The sequence below is a fragment of the Coregonus clupeaformis genome, unplaced genomic scaffold (assembly GCF_020615455.1).
Source record: "Coregonus clupeaformis isolate EN_2021a unplaced genomic scaffold, ASM2061545v1 scaf0273, whole genome shotgun sequence".
Lineage (NCBI taxonomy): Eukaryota > Metazoa > Chordata > Actinopteri > Salmoniformes > Salmonidae > Coregonus > Coregonus clupeaformis.
Window position 1 is genome coordinate 165,618 of NW_025533728.1, and position 15,208 is coordinate 180,825.

The window sequence follows — 15,208 nt, forward strand, 5'->3', positions numbered from 1 at the left end:
AACTAGCTAGCTGCATTTGCTAGCTAAGTAAGTGAAAGGGTAAAAAAAAATGAAATATTGCTAGCTCTCTCTCTCTCTTGCTTCTCCTTAATTTTGGAATAAATTAATTTGTTCAGAACTGTTCAACTATTGTCTTTCTCTCTCTTTGAGTCAACTACTCACCACATTTTATGCACTGCAGTGCTAGCTAGCTGTAGTTTATGCTTTCAGTACTAGATTCATTCTATAATCCTTTGATTGGGTGGACAACATGTCACTTCATGCTGCAAGAGCTCTGATCGGTTGCAGTTGTCATTATTACTGTGTAGGTCTATGGAAGGGGGTGAGAACGATGAGCCTCCTAGGTTTTGTATTGAAGTCAATGTACCCAAAGGAGGACAGAAGCTAGCTGTCCTCCGGTTACAACATGGTGCTACCCTACAGAGTGCTGCTGAGGCTACTGTAGACCTTCATTGCAAAACAGTGTGTTTTCTATTTTTATGAAATTCACTGAGGATGGTCCTCCCCTTCCTGCTCTGAGGAGCCTCCACTGGGAGACGAATCTCTGATCTAAACATCACACCTTCCTTCCCGTCTCGTTGGAAAGCCAACAGCGACATCTATTGGACTGATGGACTAACTAGTTCTTCTTTAAGGACTCGTAACAGTTCATCAGAGTGAAAAACCCAGCAGCGTTGCAGTTCTTGACCAAACCAGTGCACCTGGCACCTACTAGCATACCCCATTCAAAGACACTTAAATCTTTTGTCTTGCCCATTCACCTTCTGAATGGCACACATACACAATCAATGTCTCAATTGTCTCCTCAAGGCTTAAAAATCCATCAACCTGTCTCCTCCCCTTCATCTACATTGATTGAAGTGGATTTAACAAGTGACATCAATAAGGGATCATAGCTTCACCTGGTCAGTCTATGTCATGGAATGAGCAGGTATCCTTAATGTTTTGTACGCTCAATGTAGTCTGATGTTTGACTGGGTGGTACCGCTTCCCTCTGCAGTGTTCTGTGGGAATAAGCTAGCGATGATCAGTTTTCACCATTAGTTTGGGTGGATTCTTTTTTTACTACATAACATTTGTTTATTGATAGACAGGCTCTGAAACGACTACGTGTTTATTAAATTGTCTTATATAACTAGATTTATTGTCAACAAATTCATAAAGCATCTTCCATTATTTCTCTTTATGCAAAAATACCTCCTTTAGCAAAGTGTTAATCAAACCCAACTATTAGTATGTTTAAGACCTTTATATACGTATGTTTATCATATGTATTTATCTTCTTCAACTTAAGAAAATGTGCTCCATGAAACACTAACTTGTTTATACATGATAGAAACTCACAGTGATGTCACAAAATGGAGTAGTGGTCTAAGACATGTCATCTACATTCCATTCCACTCTCCCCCTCTGAAACTGTTGGGAGTAATATTCAAACAAACCTCTGACATTTTATTACAAGCAAATGTTAGGATACATGATATACCAGACTCATAGGCTCCACATTCTGATACATGGCTAGAATTCTCATTCTTACACAGAAGTGAGGAATATTCTTTTCAACTCTGATTAAGGCAGTTGTAGTAAGTCTAAGTGTGGGTCACATCCCAGTATATTGGACAATCACATGCATATTATCTGACACACTGAGTATACCAAACATTAGGAATACCTTCCTAATATTGAGTTAAAAATCCTTCTTTAACCAGTCTCCTCCCCTTCATCTACTGATTGAAGTGGATTTAACAAGTGACCTCAATAAGGGATCATAGCTTTCACCTGATCAGTAGTTAATGTTTTGTATACTCAGTGTATATTCATACCCAAGTCACATGACAAAAGCTATTTGAAGAGTATCCAAGGCACCTTCTCGTCTCTTTAAGACAGTGTGTAAGTATTTTGTTAGATGTCATGGCGGCTTAGGTTATAAACCCTATATAAGGCTGTTAATGTGGTCGGCTCGTGACCAATCCAAATTTCATGTCACCAGTGAGTTCTCATTGAGGTATGTATCTCTGAGTCCTGATAGGACCATTTCAGACATGTTTGGCTTTTGAAAAAGTATGCCATAGTTAAGACATAATACACAAAAAAAAAAACACACATAAAAGTATCTAAATATTCTGAACGCATTTTACCAATTTTTTTTTTTTTTTGTCCATGCTTTCATAGGTCATTGTCAGGCAGTATGAGGTTCTATATTGTTTGAATAAGACTGGACAGCTGGAAAACAGCTCCACATGCAAAAGCCACTTGCAATGCACAAAAATAAACAATTAAAAAGTGAGACAAAATATTTCAACACGTTATACTGAGTACCTGAGGACGTCAAATACTAAAATACTGGTACAAACAGACAGGAGTCTAATCTGACACATTTATACGATTCATTTGACTAATTTTGGCGCTTGTTAGGGTTAATATTAGGTTTCAGCGTTGCTCGTAGGGTTAGAAACTTCCGGTAACTTTCCTAAAATCCCAGGTTTCTAGAAGCCCAAATGGAACATCCGGAAAGCTAGGAAATTTGGGGAAAGTTACTGGAATTTTGTAACCCTGGTTGTTGGGTTGAGTGTCGCCCCCTTGGTACTCGGAGGTCTACTTGCGTCCGACGGTCTCAGCCAGTTTCTTCAGTCTCTTCTTCAGCTCCAGAGGAAACTTCTCGTAACATTTCTTACACACAGGCTTCATGTCAAACTCCACAAACTTGTTCCTGTCAACAGAGGACAGGAGAGACACAGAGTCAGTATTTTGTTTTAAGTGCCATTTTGAGTTGCATTGTGTGTATGAAATGTGCTTTACAAATAAATGTATTATCGTTCATTATTACTGTCATGAACAGCAGCACGTTACACTATGATCACACAACTAGCATGAAGGATAGAAACGCAGGCAGTTGGATTGAAGTGGCACCAACACTAAATATTTGATTTTTAAGGCAAATTACAAATTACATATGCAATATGACACATTACACTCTTACTGCTTTGATCAAAATGGCTGCTTCCCAAATGGCACCCTATTCCCTTTATAGTGCACTACTTTTGACCAGGACCCATAGGGTGCCATTTGGGACGCATACAATGTCACATAACAGAAGAACAATGACAGAACAGAACACATCAAGCAAACTGGAGGGGAAATACAACAATAACAAAGACAATAAAAGGAAAAGCTAAATGAAGAGTGAACAGGAAGTGGAATTACTAACCAATAGAGGGAAACGAGAGAGAGGAGGATAGTGAAGGTGACAGGAAGTGGAATTACTAACCAATGGAGGGAAACGAGAGAGAGGAGGATAGTGAAGGTGACAGGAAGTGGAATTACTAACCAATGGAGGGGAACGAGAGAGAGGAGGATAGTGAAGCTGACAGGAAGTGGAATTACTAACCAATGGAGGGGAACGAGAGAGAGGAGGATAGTGAAGCTGACAGGAAGTGGAATTACTAACCAATGGAGGGAAACGAGAGAGAGGAGGATAGTGAAGCTGACAGGAAGTGGAATTACTAACCAATGGAGGGAAACGAGAGAGAGGAGGATAGTGAAGCTGACAGGAAGTGGAATTACTAACCAATGGAGGGAAACGAGAGAGAGGAGGATAGTGAAGCTGACAGGAAGTGGAATTACTAACCAATGGAGGGGAACTAGAGAGGAGGATAGTAAAGCTGACAGGAAGTGGAATTACTAACCAATGGAGGGAAACGAGAGAGAGGAGGATAGTGAAGGTGACAGGAAGTGGAATTACTAACCAATGGAGGGAAACGAGAGAGAGGAGGATAGTGAAGTTGACAGGAAGTGGAATTAATAACCAATGGAGGGGAAGCGAGAGGAGGATAGTGAAGCTGACAGGAAGTGGAATTACTAACCAATGGAGGGAAACGAGAGAGAGGAGGATAGTGAAGGTGACAGGAAGTGGAATTACTAACCAATGGAGGGAAACGAGAGAGAGGAGGATAGTGAAGGTGACAAGAAGTGGAATTACTAACCAATGGAGGGAAACGAGAAAGAGGAGGATAGTGAAGGTGACAGGAAGTGGAATTACTAACCAATGGAGGGAAACGAGAGAGAGGAGGATAGTGAAGCTGACAGGAAGTGGAATTACTAACCAATGGAGGGAAACGAGAGAGGAGGATAGTGAAGCTGACAGGAAGTGGAATTACTAACCAATGGAGGGGAACTAGAGAGGAGGATAGTAAAGCTGACAGGAAGTGGAATTACTAACCAATGGAGGGAAACGAGAGAGAGGAGGATAGTGAAGGTGACAGGAAGTGGAATTACTAACCAATGGAGGGAAACGAGAGAGAGGAGGATAGTGAAGGTGACAGGAAGTGGAATTACTAACCAATGGAGGGAAACGAGAGAGAGGAGGATAGTGAAGGTGACAGGAAGTGGAATTACTAACCAATGGAGGGAAACGAGAGAGAGGAGGATAGTGAAGTTGACAGGAAGTGGAATTAATAACCAATGGAGGGAAACGAGAGAGAGGAGGATAGTGAAGCTGACAGGAAGTGGAATTACTAACCAATGGAGGGAAACGAGAGAGAGGAGGATAGTGAAGGTGACAGGAAGTGGAATTACTAACCAATGGAGGGAAACGAGAGAGAGGAGGATAGTGAAGGTGACAAGAAGTGGAATTACTAACCAATGGAGGGAAACGAGAAAGAGGAGGATAGTGAAGGTGACAGGAAGTGGAATTACTAACCAATGGAGGGAAACGAGAGAGAGGAGGATAGTGAAGCTGACAGGAAGTGGAATTACTAACCAATGGAGGGAAACGAGAGAGGAGGATAGTGAAGCTGACAGGAAGTGGAATTACTAACCAATGGAGGGAAATGAGAGAGAGGAGGATAGTGAAGTTGACAGGAAGTGGAATTAATAACCAATGGAGGGAAACGAGAGAGAGGAGGATAGTGAAGCTGACAGGAAGTGGAATTACTAACCAATGGAGGGAAAGCGAGAGAGAGGAGGATAGTGAAGGTGACAGGAAGTGGAATTACTAACCAATGGAGGGAAAGCGAGAGAGGAGGATAGTGAAGCTGACAGGAAGTGGAATTACTAACCAATGGAGGGAAAGCGAGAGAGGAGGATAGTGAAGCTGACAGGAAGTGGAATTACTAACCAATGGAGGGAAATGAGAGAGAGGAGGATAGTGAAGTTGACAGGAAGTGGAATTAATAACCAATGGAGGGAAACGAGAGAGAGGAGGATAGTGAAGCTGACAGGAAGTGGAATTACTAACCAATGGAGGGAAACGAGAGAGAGGAGGATAGTGAAGGTGACAGGAAGTGGAATTACTAACCAATGGAGGGAAACGAGAGAGAGGAGGATAGTGAAGGTGACAAGAAGTGGAATTACTAACCAATGGAGGGAAACGAGAAAGAGGAGGATAGTGAAGGTGACAGGAAGTGGAATTACTAACCAATGGAGGGAAACGAGAGAGAGGAGGATAGTGAAGCTGACAGGAAGTGGAATTACTAACCAATGGAGGGAAACGAGAGAGGAGGATAGTGAAGCTGACAGGAAGTGGAATTACTAACCAATGGAGGGAAATGAGAGAGAGGAGGATAGTGAAGCTGACAGGAAGTGGAATTACTAACCAATGGAGGGAAATGAGAGAGAGGAGGATAGTGAAGCTGAGGAAGAGGACTGGAAAGGTCTACAGACAGATAACAGGTTTCTTTTTGCGGTCTTTTGAGGCGTCCCTCTCGCGCCGGGCCAGTCTGCGTTTCAGCTCCTCAGGCATCCGCTCGTAACAGTGCTTACAAACAGGCTTCAGATCTACCTCTACAAACTTGTCTCTGTTACACCACAGGGAGAGGGGGAGAGGAGGAGTGGAGAGAGGAGAGGAGGAGTGGAGAGAGGAGAGGGGAGCGGAGAAAGGAAGAGGAAGAGGAAGAGAGGAGAGGAGAGGAGAGGAGAGGAGAGGAGAGGAGAGGGAGAGGAGAGGAGAGGAGAGGAGAGGAGAGGAGAGGGAGAGGAGAGGAGAGGAGAGGAGAGGAGAGGAGAGGAGAGGAGAGGAGAGGAGAGGAGAGGAGAGAGAGGAGAGGAGAGGAGAGGAGAGGAGAGAAGAGAGGAGAGGATGGAAAAAGCACAGGGTGGAGAAGTTAAGTCAGGAGACTGTAGTGAAATAAGAGGAAAAACACAGATTGTGTACAATAGGAGGAAGGTTAGAAAACACACAGATTGTGTCCAATAGGAGGAAGGTTAGAGAACACACAAATTGTGTCCAATAGGAGGAAGGTTAGAGAACACACAGATTGTGTCCAATAGGAGGAAGGTTAGAGAACACACAGATTGTGTCCAATAGGAGGAAGGTTAGAGAACACACAGATTGTGTCCAATAGGAGGAAGGTTAGAGAACACAGACTGTGTCCCTATGGCACCCTACTACACTTTATAGGGAATAGGGTGTCATTTGGGACGCGCCCAGATTGAGAGGACAGCAGGACAACGACAGACAGGGAAGAGCCCAGTATAATACTACTCATATATAATAATAATAATGTAATAATAACATACTTGAGGGTGAGCTTGGTGTTGCAGGTGGCACAGGAGAAACAGTTGACACACCATGCTTTGTTCAGGGCTGACACCACTACGAGAGGAAGAGGAACTCCATTATGGCTTTAGATCATTCTAAAACAATTCATCAATTCCAATAGTTTATGCTTACCGTCTCCTTCAATCACTCTGTTGCAGTGGTAGCATACATCACCAAAGAGCTAGAGGGTTGAGACAGCGGCAGAGATTAGCTTTTCATTCACCAAACAGCACTTGATTTAACCGTTATCAAACTTTACATTTCAGTCAATTCCAGCCAGAACAACATGCAATAACTCTAGAACTCAGCAACCCTATCGCATGAAAGGTTGTGGACACAAGCCCTATGGGTCCTGGTCAAAAGTAGTGCACTACATAGGGAATAGTGTGCCATTTGGGACACAGCACATAGGTTTACCTTATTGTAGTGGGTCTCACAGTCAGATCATAGTTTTATTACCTGGTTGTAGTGGGTCTCACAGTCAGATCATAGTTTTATTACCTGGTTGTAGTGGGTCTCGCAGTCAGATCATAGTTTTATTACCTGGTTGTAGTGGGTCTCACAGTCAGATCATAGTTTTATTACCTGGTTGTAGTGGGTCTCACAGTCAGATCATAGTTTTATTACCTGGTTGTAGTGGGTCTCGCAGTCAGATCATAGCTTTATTACCTGGTTGTAGTGGGTCTCACAGTCAGATCATAGTTTTATTACCTGGTTGTAGTGGGTCTCTCAGTCAGATCATAGTTTTATTACCTGGTTGTAGTGGGTCTCACAGTCAGATCATAGTTGTATTACCTGGTCTCACAGTCAGATCATAGTTTTATTACCTGGTTGTAGTGGGTCTCACAGTCAGATCATAGTTTTATTAACTGGTTGTAGTGGGTCTCACAGTCAGATCATAGTTGTATTACCTGGTCTCACAGTCAGATCATAGTTTTATTACCTGGTTGTAGTGGGTCTCACGGTCAGATCATAGTTTTATTACCTGGTTGTAGTGGGTCTCACAGTCAGATCATAGTTTTATTAACTGGTTGTAGTGGGTCTCACAGTCAGATCATAGCTTTATTACCTGGTTGTAGTGGGTCTCACAGTCAGATCATAGTTTTATTACCTGGTCTCACAGTCAGATCATAGTTTTATTACCTGGTTGTAGTGGGTCTCACAGTCAGATCATAGTTTTATTACCTGGTCTCACAGTCAGATCATAGTTTTATTACCTGGTTGTAGTGGGTCTCACAGTCAGATCATAGTTTTATTACCTGGTTGTAGTGGTTCTCACAGTCAGATCATAGCTTTATTACCTGGTTGTAGTGGGTCTCTCAGTCAGATCATAGTTTTATTACCTGGTTGTAGTGGGTCTCTCAGTCAGATCATAGTTTTATTACTTGGTCTCACAGTCAGATCATAGCTTTATCTGGTTGTAGTAGGTCTCAATGTCAGATCATAGCTTTATTATATGGTTGTAGTGGGTCTCACAGTCAGATCATAGTTTTATTACCTGGTTGTAGTGGGTCTCACAGTCAGATCATAGTTTTATTACCTGGTTGTAGTTGGTCTCAATGTCAGATCATAGCTTTATTACCTGGTTGTAGTGGGTCTCACAGTAGGCCAGACCCTTCCTCTCATAGTGGCGGTGTCCAAGGAACGGCTTCTCACACTTAGCACACACAAAATGCTGCAAACACAGGCAACATCACATGTTAGCATGGCTAATGGCTAACTGTAGTCACTGGGAAGTAGCACCCCAAGTTAGCATGGCTAATAGCTAACTCTACTCACAGGCAAACAGCAGTCAAGTTAGCTAACTTGGCTAACTCTAGTCAACTGCCATCAGGGCACGTATTCACAAAGGGTATCAGAGTAGGAGTGCTGATCTAGGATCAGGTGATCCACCTGTCCATGGAATGTTATTCATTATGATCTTAAAAAGGTCATGAACAGTCAAAATCATGTTTTTCATGAAATTAGATGATATTTGGATGAAACCAGATCAAAGTATGATGACCAAAGTATGAAAAATGACTGTTGCTTCTACATTGATAAAGTCTGATCATAAAGTTACTGGTCCCCTCCTCCATTTCAAACACTTGGATTCATTATTAAGGGGATAGGGTGACATCACCCAAACTCATTTTAATACACCAATGGTAACATGACATTCTCTTACCTAATTTAAATAAGTACCGCCTTGTAACCAACATCAGAGAAGGCGTGTTTGCGGAGGGGCGTGGTTTATATCGCTAGATAGCTACTCTACTGGTGCCAAAATTTGACTGTAGGGTGTCAGCAAATATAATTAAACGTTTACCCTATTCATCTATGGCAAAGACACCTCTAGGTTTCCCCATTCATCTGTGTCTGGTGTTAGCTAGTTACTGGTTAGCTAGGTCTTCATCTGTCTGGTGTTAGCTAGTTCCTGGCTAGCTAGGTCTTCATCTGTGTCTGGTGTTAGCTAGTTACTGGTTAGCTAGGTCTTCATCTGTCTGGTTTTAGCTAGTTCCTGGCTAGCTAGGTCTTCATCTGTGTCTGGTGTTAGCTAGTTCCTGGCTAGCTAGGTCTTCATCTGTCTGGTGTTAACTAGTTCCTGGTTAGCTAGGTCTTCATCTGTCTGGTTTTAGCTAGTTCCTGGCTAGCTAGGTCTTCATCTGTGTCTGGTGTTAGCTAGTTCCTGGCTAGCTAGGTCTTCATCTGTCTGGTGTTAGCTAGTTCCTGGCTAGCTAGGTCTTCATCTGTCTGGTGTTAGCTAGTTCCTGGCTAGCTAGGTCTTCATCTGTCTGGTGTTAGCTAGTTCCTGGCTAGCTAGGTCTTCATCTGTGTCTGGTGTTTGCTAGTTACTGGTTAGCTAGGTCTTCATCTGTGTCTGGTGTTTGCTAGTTACTGGTTAGCTAGGTATTCATCTGTGTCTGGTGTTTGCTAGTTACTGGTTAGCTAGGTCTTCATCTGTCTGGTGTTAGCTAGTTCCTGGCTAGCTAGGTCTTCATCTGTGTCTGGTGTTAGCTAGTTACTGGTTAGCTAGGTCTTCATCTGTCTGGTGTTAGCTAGTTCCTGGCTAGCTAGGTCTTCATCTGTGTCTGGTGTTAGCTAGTTACTGGTTAGCTAGGTCTTCATCTGTCTGGTGTTAGCTAGTTCCTGGCTAGCTAGGTCTTCATCTGTGTCTGGTGTTAGCTAGTTCCTGGCTAGCTAAGTCTTCATCTGTCTGGTGTTAGCTAGTTCCTGGCTAGCTAGGTCTTCATCTGTCTGGTGTTACATTTACATTTACATTTTAGTCATTTAGCAGACGCTCTTATCCAGAGCGACTTACAGGAGCAATTAGGGTTAAGTGCCTTGCTCAAGGGCACATAGACAGATTTTTCACCTAGTTGGCTCGGGGATTAGAACCAGCAACCTTTCGGTTACTGGCACAACGCTCTTAACCACTAAGCTACCTGCCCCCTGTTAGCTAGTTCCTGGCTAGCTAGGTCTTCATCTGTCTGGTGTTAGCTAGTTCCTGGCAAGCTAGGTCTTCAGCCAACATGGAACAAAAAGACTGGGGGAAGGGTCGTTCAAAACTCTGACGCAGCTGTCATGCCAACACATCCGTCTGCTGTGAACCGCATCACAAGACACATGCCAAACTTTTTGCTGCAACACTGCATTCAAGTTGCTTGACATAGGGGTTTCAAAGAGCTGTCAGTCAAGGTGAGCTCATGAATATAAGCTCCCCGCCCACTCAGCCTGTCTTTTCAAACTTCCTGGTAGTTAGCCATTAGAGAAAAAGTAATTTCTCACATTTTGAGCATTTCTATGCAAAACGAATATTATGGGTGATATTTTCGTCACTCAAAAGGCTATTTTACATGGGAATCAGAATGACTGTCCGGGACCTTTAAAGGCTAAACTGATCCTAGATCAGCACTCCTACTCAGAGCTTTATGAATCCAGCCGGCCCAGGTAACTCAATGGGGCTTGGTCAGAAAGATGCATGTCACACACAGCAGCCATTCAGGACAGGCAGAGGAACAGTGACATCTAGTGGAGAGAATGTCAACAGCAGGCAGGCCAGGCGCTGTAGACTACTTGTAGTGTATTTAAAATCAGCACTGTAAAGTTGTGAGAGATTGCAATATTGTGCATGTGTTTGGGCACCCACACCCATGTATTTCTGGGTAAGAAGAAGGTATCTATGAACGTGGTAATGGTATGCCTCTTGTCTCTATTGACATATGACGGGTGTACGTGGCTGAAGAGTGTCGCTGTGTAGCTAGCTATGCAATGTAACTTTCCTGCAGTTTCTATGTGTGGGAGGAGAACACAATGCCCTCCGTTCTCCTTACATGTGTCCCAAATGGCACCCTATTCCCTACATAGTGCACTAATTCTGACCAGAACACTATGGGCTCTGGTCAAAGGTAGTGCACTACATAGGGACTACAGCCATTTGGGATGTAACCCCCTTCTCACCATGTCAAAGTGCCACTCGCAGTAGGCATAGCCCTTACATTCATAGTAGGGATGGCCCTGGAAAGATCGCTCACATACACTACACACAAAGTGCTGGGAGAGGAGGAGGAAGAGGGGGGAGGAGGAAAGAGGAAGAGGGGGAGGAGGAAGAGGCGGAAAGAGGAAGAGGAAGAGGAAGAAGATGAGGAGGGAGGAAGAGGGGGAGGAAGAGGGGTAAAAGAAGCCACAAAGATGAGGAAGTAGAGAAAAATAAAGTATGAAGGAATGTGTTGGAAGGAAAAGAAACATGTCACAGGATGGAGAGGAGAGAGAGTTACTCACAGTCCAATCAAACACACACTATCTGAACATGTAACATATCATTTCTTTGTAAAAGCCTACTCAACAAACGTCTGACTAAACCATTACATTGGAGTCCAAATATGTATAAAATACCACTAGAGCCCATCATGTAATTTACAAACACACACCTCGACGTGCCACTGCTTTCCCATGGCGTTGACCACGCGTCCCTCAATGGGCCTCCTGCAGGCGCCACAGATCGGCACCCCCATCTTATCATGGCAGGGCAGACAGTACAGCTCTCCCTTCAACTCCCTGGCATCTGCTGTCAGCTCCTTACTACAGGGAGAGAGGAGGGACAAACATTACTACAGCTCCTTACTACAGGGAGAGAGGAGGTACAAACATTACTACAGCTCCTTACTACAGGGAGAGAGGAGGGACAAACATTACTACAGCTCCTTACTACGGGGAGAGAGGAGGGACAAACATTACTACAGCTCCTTACTACAGGGAGAGAGGAGGGACAAACATTATACACCATTACATTACAGAGGAACCAAACACACACACACAAACTCCAGCAATTCTGAGTGCTTTTCAAGCACGGTAAATGGTAACATATTATAGACTCTTGCTTTTTATTATTCCAAATACTGACTGAACCACATAATTGGATCAGGAACATATTATGTTAAATATCAGGAGGGAGCTGTGAAGCGTACTGACCCACAGTTGTTGCAGTTGAAGTGGTCGGGGTGGTAGGGGTCGTTCTTAAAGATGAGGGGGCTATCCTCGATGATGGCATGGCATTTCTGACAGATGTACTTCCCCAGACCTCTAGCCTTCTCACGGTTATGGCAGGGCCGACACAGGTGCCTGGGTAGGGACAAAGCAGAATGGTGTCATCCTATGTATGTACAGTGCCTTCGGAAAGTATTCAGACCCCTTTACTTTTTCCACATTTGTTACGTTACAGCCTTGTTTTTTCCCCCTCATCAATCTACACACAATACCCCATAATGACAAAGCAAAAACAGGTTTGTAGAAATGTTTGCTAATTTATTAAATAAAAACTGAAATATTCAGACCCTTTACTCAGTACTTTGATGAAGCACCTTTGGCAGCGATTACAGCCGTGAGTGGGACCTTATATAGACAGGTGTGTGCCTTTCCAAATCATGTCCAATCAATTGAATTTACCACAGGTGGACTCCAATCAAGTTGTAGAAACATCTAAAGGATGATCAATGGAAACAGGATGCACCTGAGCTCAATTTCGAGTCTCATAGCAAAGGGTCTGAATACTTATGTAAATAAGGTATTTCTGTTTTTTTATTTGTAATAAACTTGCAAAAATGTATAAAAACCTGTTTTGGCTTTGTCATTATGAGGTATTGTGTGTAGATTGATGAGGACATCCATTTTAGAATAAGGCTGTAGCGTAACAACATGTGGAAAAAGTCCAGGGGTGTAATAAGAAGGGGAAATGGTGTGAACAGTAGAAGTCGCTCCTATGCTTTATTTACAGGCCTGGGGGAAACTATGCCCCATTTCTGATTCTCTGCTTTTGCATATTTTAGATTCTGAATGTTATCAGATCTTCAACCAAAACCTAATATTAGATAAAGGGAACCTGAGTTTACAAATAACAAAAATATAGAAAATCAGAAAGGGGGCAAATACTTTTTCACAGCACTGTATGTACAAACATACTTATGTGAGTATTTATTTGTATTTCTTGTGATTGGTTAAATATTCACCTACCATGGTATAATGTGCAGTGTGATTGGTTGACTACTCACCTGCTCCTGTATAATGTGCAGTGTGATTGGCTGGGGACTCACCTGCCAGCGTTCTTGACGAAGCCGACGTCAGCGAGCACAGCCTGGCAGATATCACAGCAGAAACACTCAGGATGCCAGCTGTTGTTCATGGCCTTGATCACACGGCCAATGATGAACTCCCCTGAGAACACACACCCACACCAATACAACATGAAAACACACCCACACCAATACAACATGAGAACACACACATTCACACACACACACACAGTGGATTTACATGGAGATTCTGTGAGTGTGTGTACGTACTCACCACACTGGTGGCAGCAGGGAGCGAAGAGCATCTGGAAGTCATGTTCACAGTATTTCCTGCCTTCAAACTGTCAGGGAGAAAATGAGGACATTTTTACCAGGATACTCACACAGTAAACCCAAACATTGATCAGTTTGACATTTGATTAGCGGCAACTTTCCAAAAAATTTCCCAGTTTTCCCGACATCCTAGAGGGAATAAGCTGGAAATCCAGAATCCTCCAACCAGGATTTTTGAAAAACCTGGGAATTTGGGGGGAAATGACAGGATATTTTGCAACCCTACATTTTATGCCCTGTGTTAGTCTACCTCATAGAAGAGCCCCTCAGGGAACTGCTGGAAGCACTGTGCGCAGACGAAGCAGCCCTCGTGGTACAGCTCCCCGTTGCTGTTGACGATCTTCTCTGCCGGGGCGAAGCCGCTCTTACAGCGCTCGCAGGACGCGTTCGCCAGGGCGTTCGCCATGTTGCTATGGTGACAAAAAAGAAAATATGACGATCAGAACAGACGACAAACTCCACAATTATTTGCAGTTGTTCTATTGATCACTTTTTGACACCCCAATCCCCATGAAGTTAACCCAGATCTGTTTGTGTTCTTGCCAACTCAATTGATTGCAGTCATTGGCATGACAGCACCAAGAGACTGGCACTCTGGCCACCACACAGCCGCAGATTCTCCTGGAGGCGGCTTGAAAAGGCCAATGCAATGTGAACGAAATCCAAAGTTAAAGTTATTCCAATACAGAACTGCTGGGCTGTTGTAAATCCACCTTGTGTGTTTTTCCAGTAACAATACTGGCAAAGGTCCACTATATGTTCCTCTCTACTACAGGTCAGTGTTTTACAGAGTGGGGGTGCGTCCCAAATTGCACTCTATTCCCTATATAGTGCAGTACTTTTAAACACAGCCCAATGGGTCCTGGTCAAAACTAGTACCCTACATATGGGAATAGGGTGCCATTTGGGACATAAACTGGTCCTTACTCACACACCACAGCTGTCACCATGGAGACACTGTGATGAGACACACAGACTCTCTGCGGTTGCTCAGGGTCTGTCTCCTAATTTGGTCATCTGAGAGCAGTCAGACAACATAGAGCATAGCTGTCTGATGGTATTCAGTGTTGGTTTATCATTTAACAGATCAGAGACACGTACTGTGTCTGTGTCGCCTCAACACTCATTTGGCTTATTCCTATACCCCAAATCAAGTGCCAATAAATTACAACATGGTCTACAAATAGATCGTGTGTAATGATCCAAATAATCACTAGTCTAATCACACTTGTTGAAATCTGAAAACAGATGGAATATTTAGACCTAAAAGTTGAAGAGAAACTAACCAACTAAGAGGCTAACGTTCCCTAGCTAGAGAGAAAAACGGAGTTTGAAGTAGCTAGTTAGCTAGCTAGTTCCCAACACACACGTCCACTGATTAACGTTACTAGGCTACTGTAGCAGTCAGGTTAGCAAGCTAACTAGTTAGTTCACTTTATTTAAAAGCAATATACCGTTTCAAGGCCATCATAAAAAGTTGCTAGAGGTGTTACACTTTGCCACAAACAAATTAGCTAACGTTAGCTGCCAGGCTAGCTATTAGCATGGTAGCCTGCTGTGAAATTCGAGTGATCTTACTTGGGTCCAAAATCTTACCTGCCCGTCATTTCTACGACTCCCAGCATCACCTCTCAACACCACAGTTTCGAAAACCTATCGACTTTTTCCCGGGGTCTTCAAATGGGACGAGTACTGGTAATGGATTGATCCGAGAGGCGACTGCTAGCCAACTAGCTGTTTTTTTCCTCCAGAATCTTGGTGGATCCACCCTTTCCAAAAGAAGAGGAAC

The 15,208-nt window shown here is 43.4% G+C and overlaps 1 protein-coding gene and 1 long non-coding RNA gene across 6 annotated transcripts; both read right to left on the reverse strand.

Annotated features, from left to right (window-relative positions):
• Nucleotides 1–1,431: 1,431 nt before the first annotated feature.
• LOC121556789 (LIM and senescent cell antigen-like-containing domain protein 1) lies at nt 1,432–15,208 on the reverse strand. 4 transcript variants are annotated; one of them, XM_041870699.2, is made up of 11 exons: nt 15,016–15,204; nt 13,670–13,829; nt 13,361–13,427; nt 13,108–13,228; nt 11,990–12,139; nt 11,449–11,599; nt 8,121–8,213; nt 6,671–6,719; nt 6,517–6,592; nt 5,662–5,795; nt 2,622–2,710 (listed from the first exon to the last, which is right to left on the reverse strand). In XM_041870699.2, coding segments are annotated over exons 1-11 (1,032 nt in total). In that variant the 5' UTR covers nt 15,045–15,204; the 3' UTR covers nt 2,622–2,708. The 4 variants fall into 4 exon arrangements, 2 of the variants coding, with proteins under 2 accessions (XP_041726635.1, XP_041726633.1); XR_005998219.2 differs by lacking the exon at nt 8,121–8,213 and adding an exon at nt 10,979–11,071 and having other exon boundaries at nt 2,624–2,710; nt 5,595–5,795; nt 15,016–15,208; XR_005998218.2 differs by having other exon boundaries at nt 2,624–2,710; nt 5,595–5,795.
• On the reverse strand, nt 7,124–8,112 carry LOC123484325. Of its 2 annotated transcripts, none has more exons than XR_006658490.1 (3): nt 7,756–8,112; nt 7,682–7,723; nt 7,124–7,649 (listed from the first exon to the last, which is right to left on the reverse strand). It is a non-coding gene; the product is annotated as an uncharacterized LOC123484325 (long non-coding RNA). The 2 variants fall into 2 exon arrangements; XR_006658491.1 differs by having other exon boundaries at nt 7,124–7,449; nt 7,482–7,723.

What these genes read in the sequence shown, in the direction of transcription:
- LOC121556789 (XM_041870699.2), bottom strand. Translation starts at nt 15,044, where the DNA reads ATGCTGGGAGTCGTAGAAATGACGGGCAG. An exon ending in GTCGTAGAAATGACGGGCAG is followed by an intron (nt 13,830 to 15,015) that starts GTAAGATTTTGG and finishes TTGTCACCATAG; the next exon opens with CAACATGGCGAACGCCCTGG. An exon ending in CTGAGGGGCTCTTCTATGAG is followed by an intron (nt 13,428 to 13,669) that starts GTAGACTAACAC and finishes TCTCCCTGACAG; the next exon opens with TTTGAAGGCAGGAAATACTG.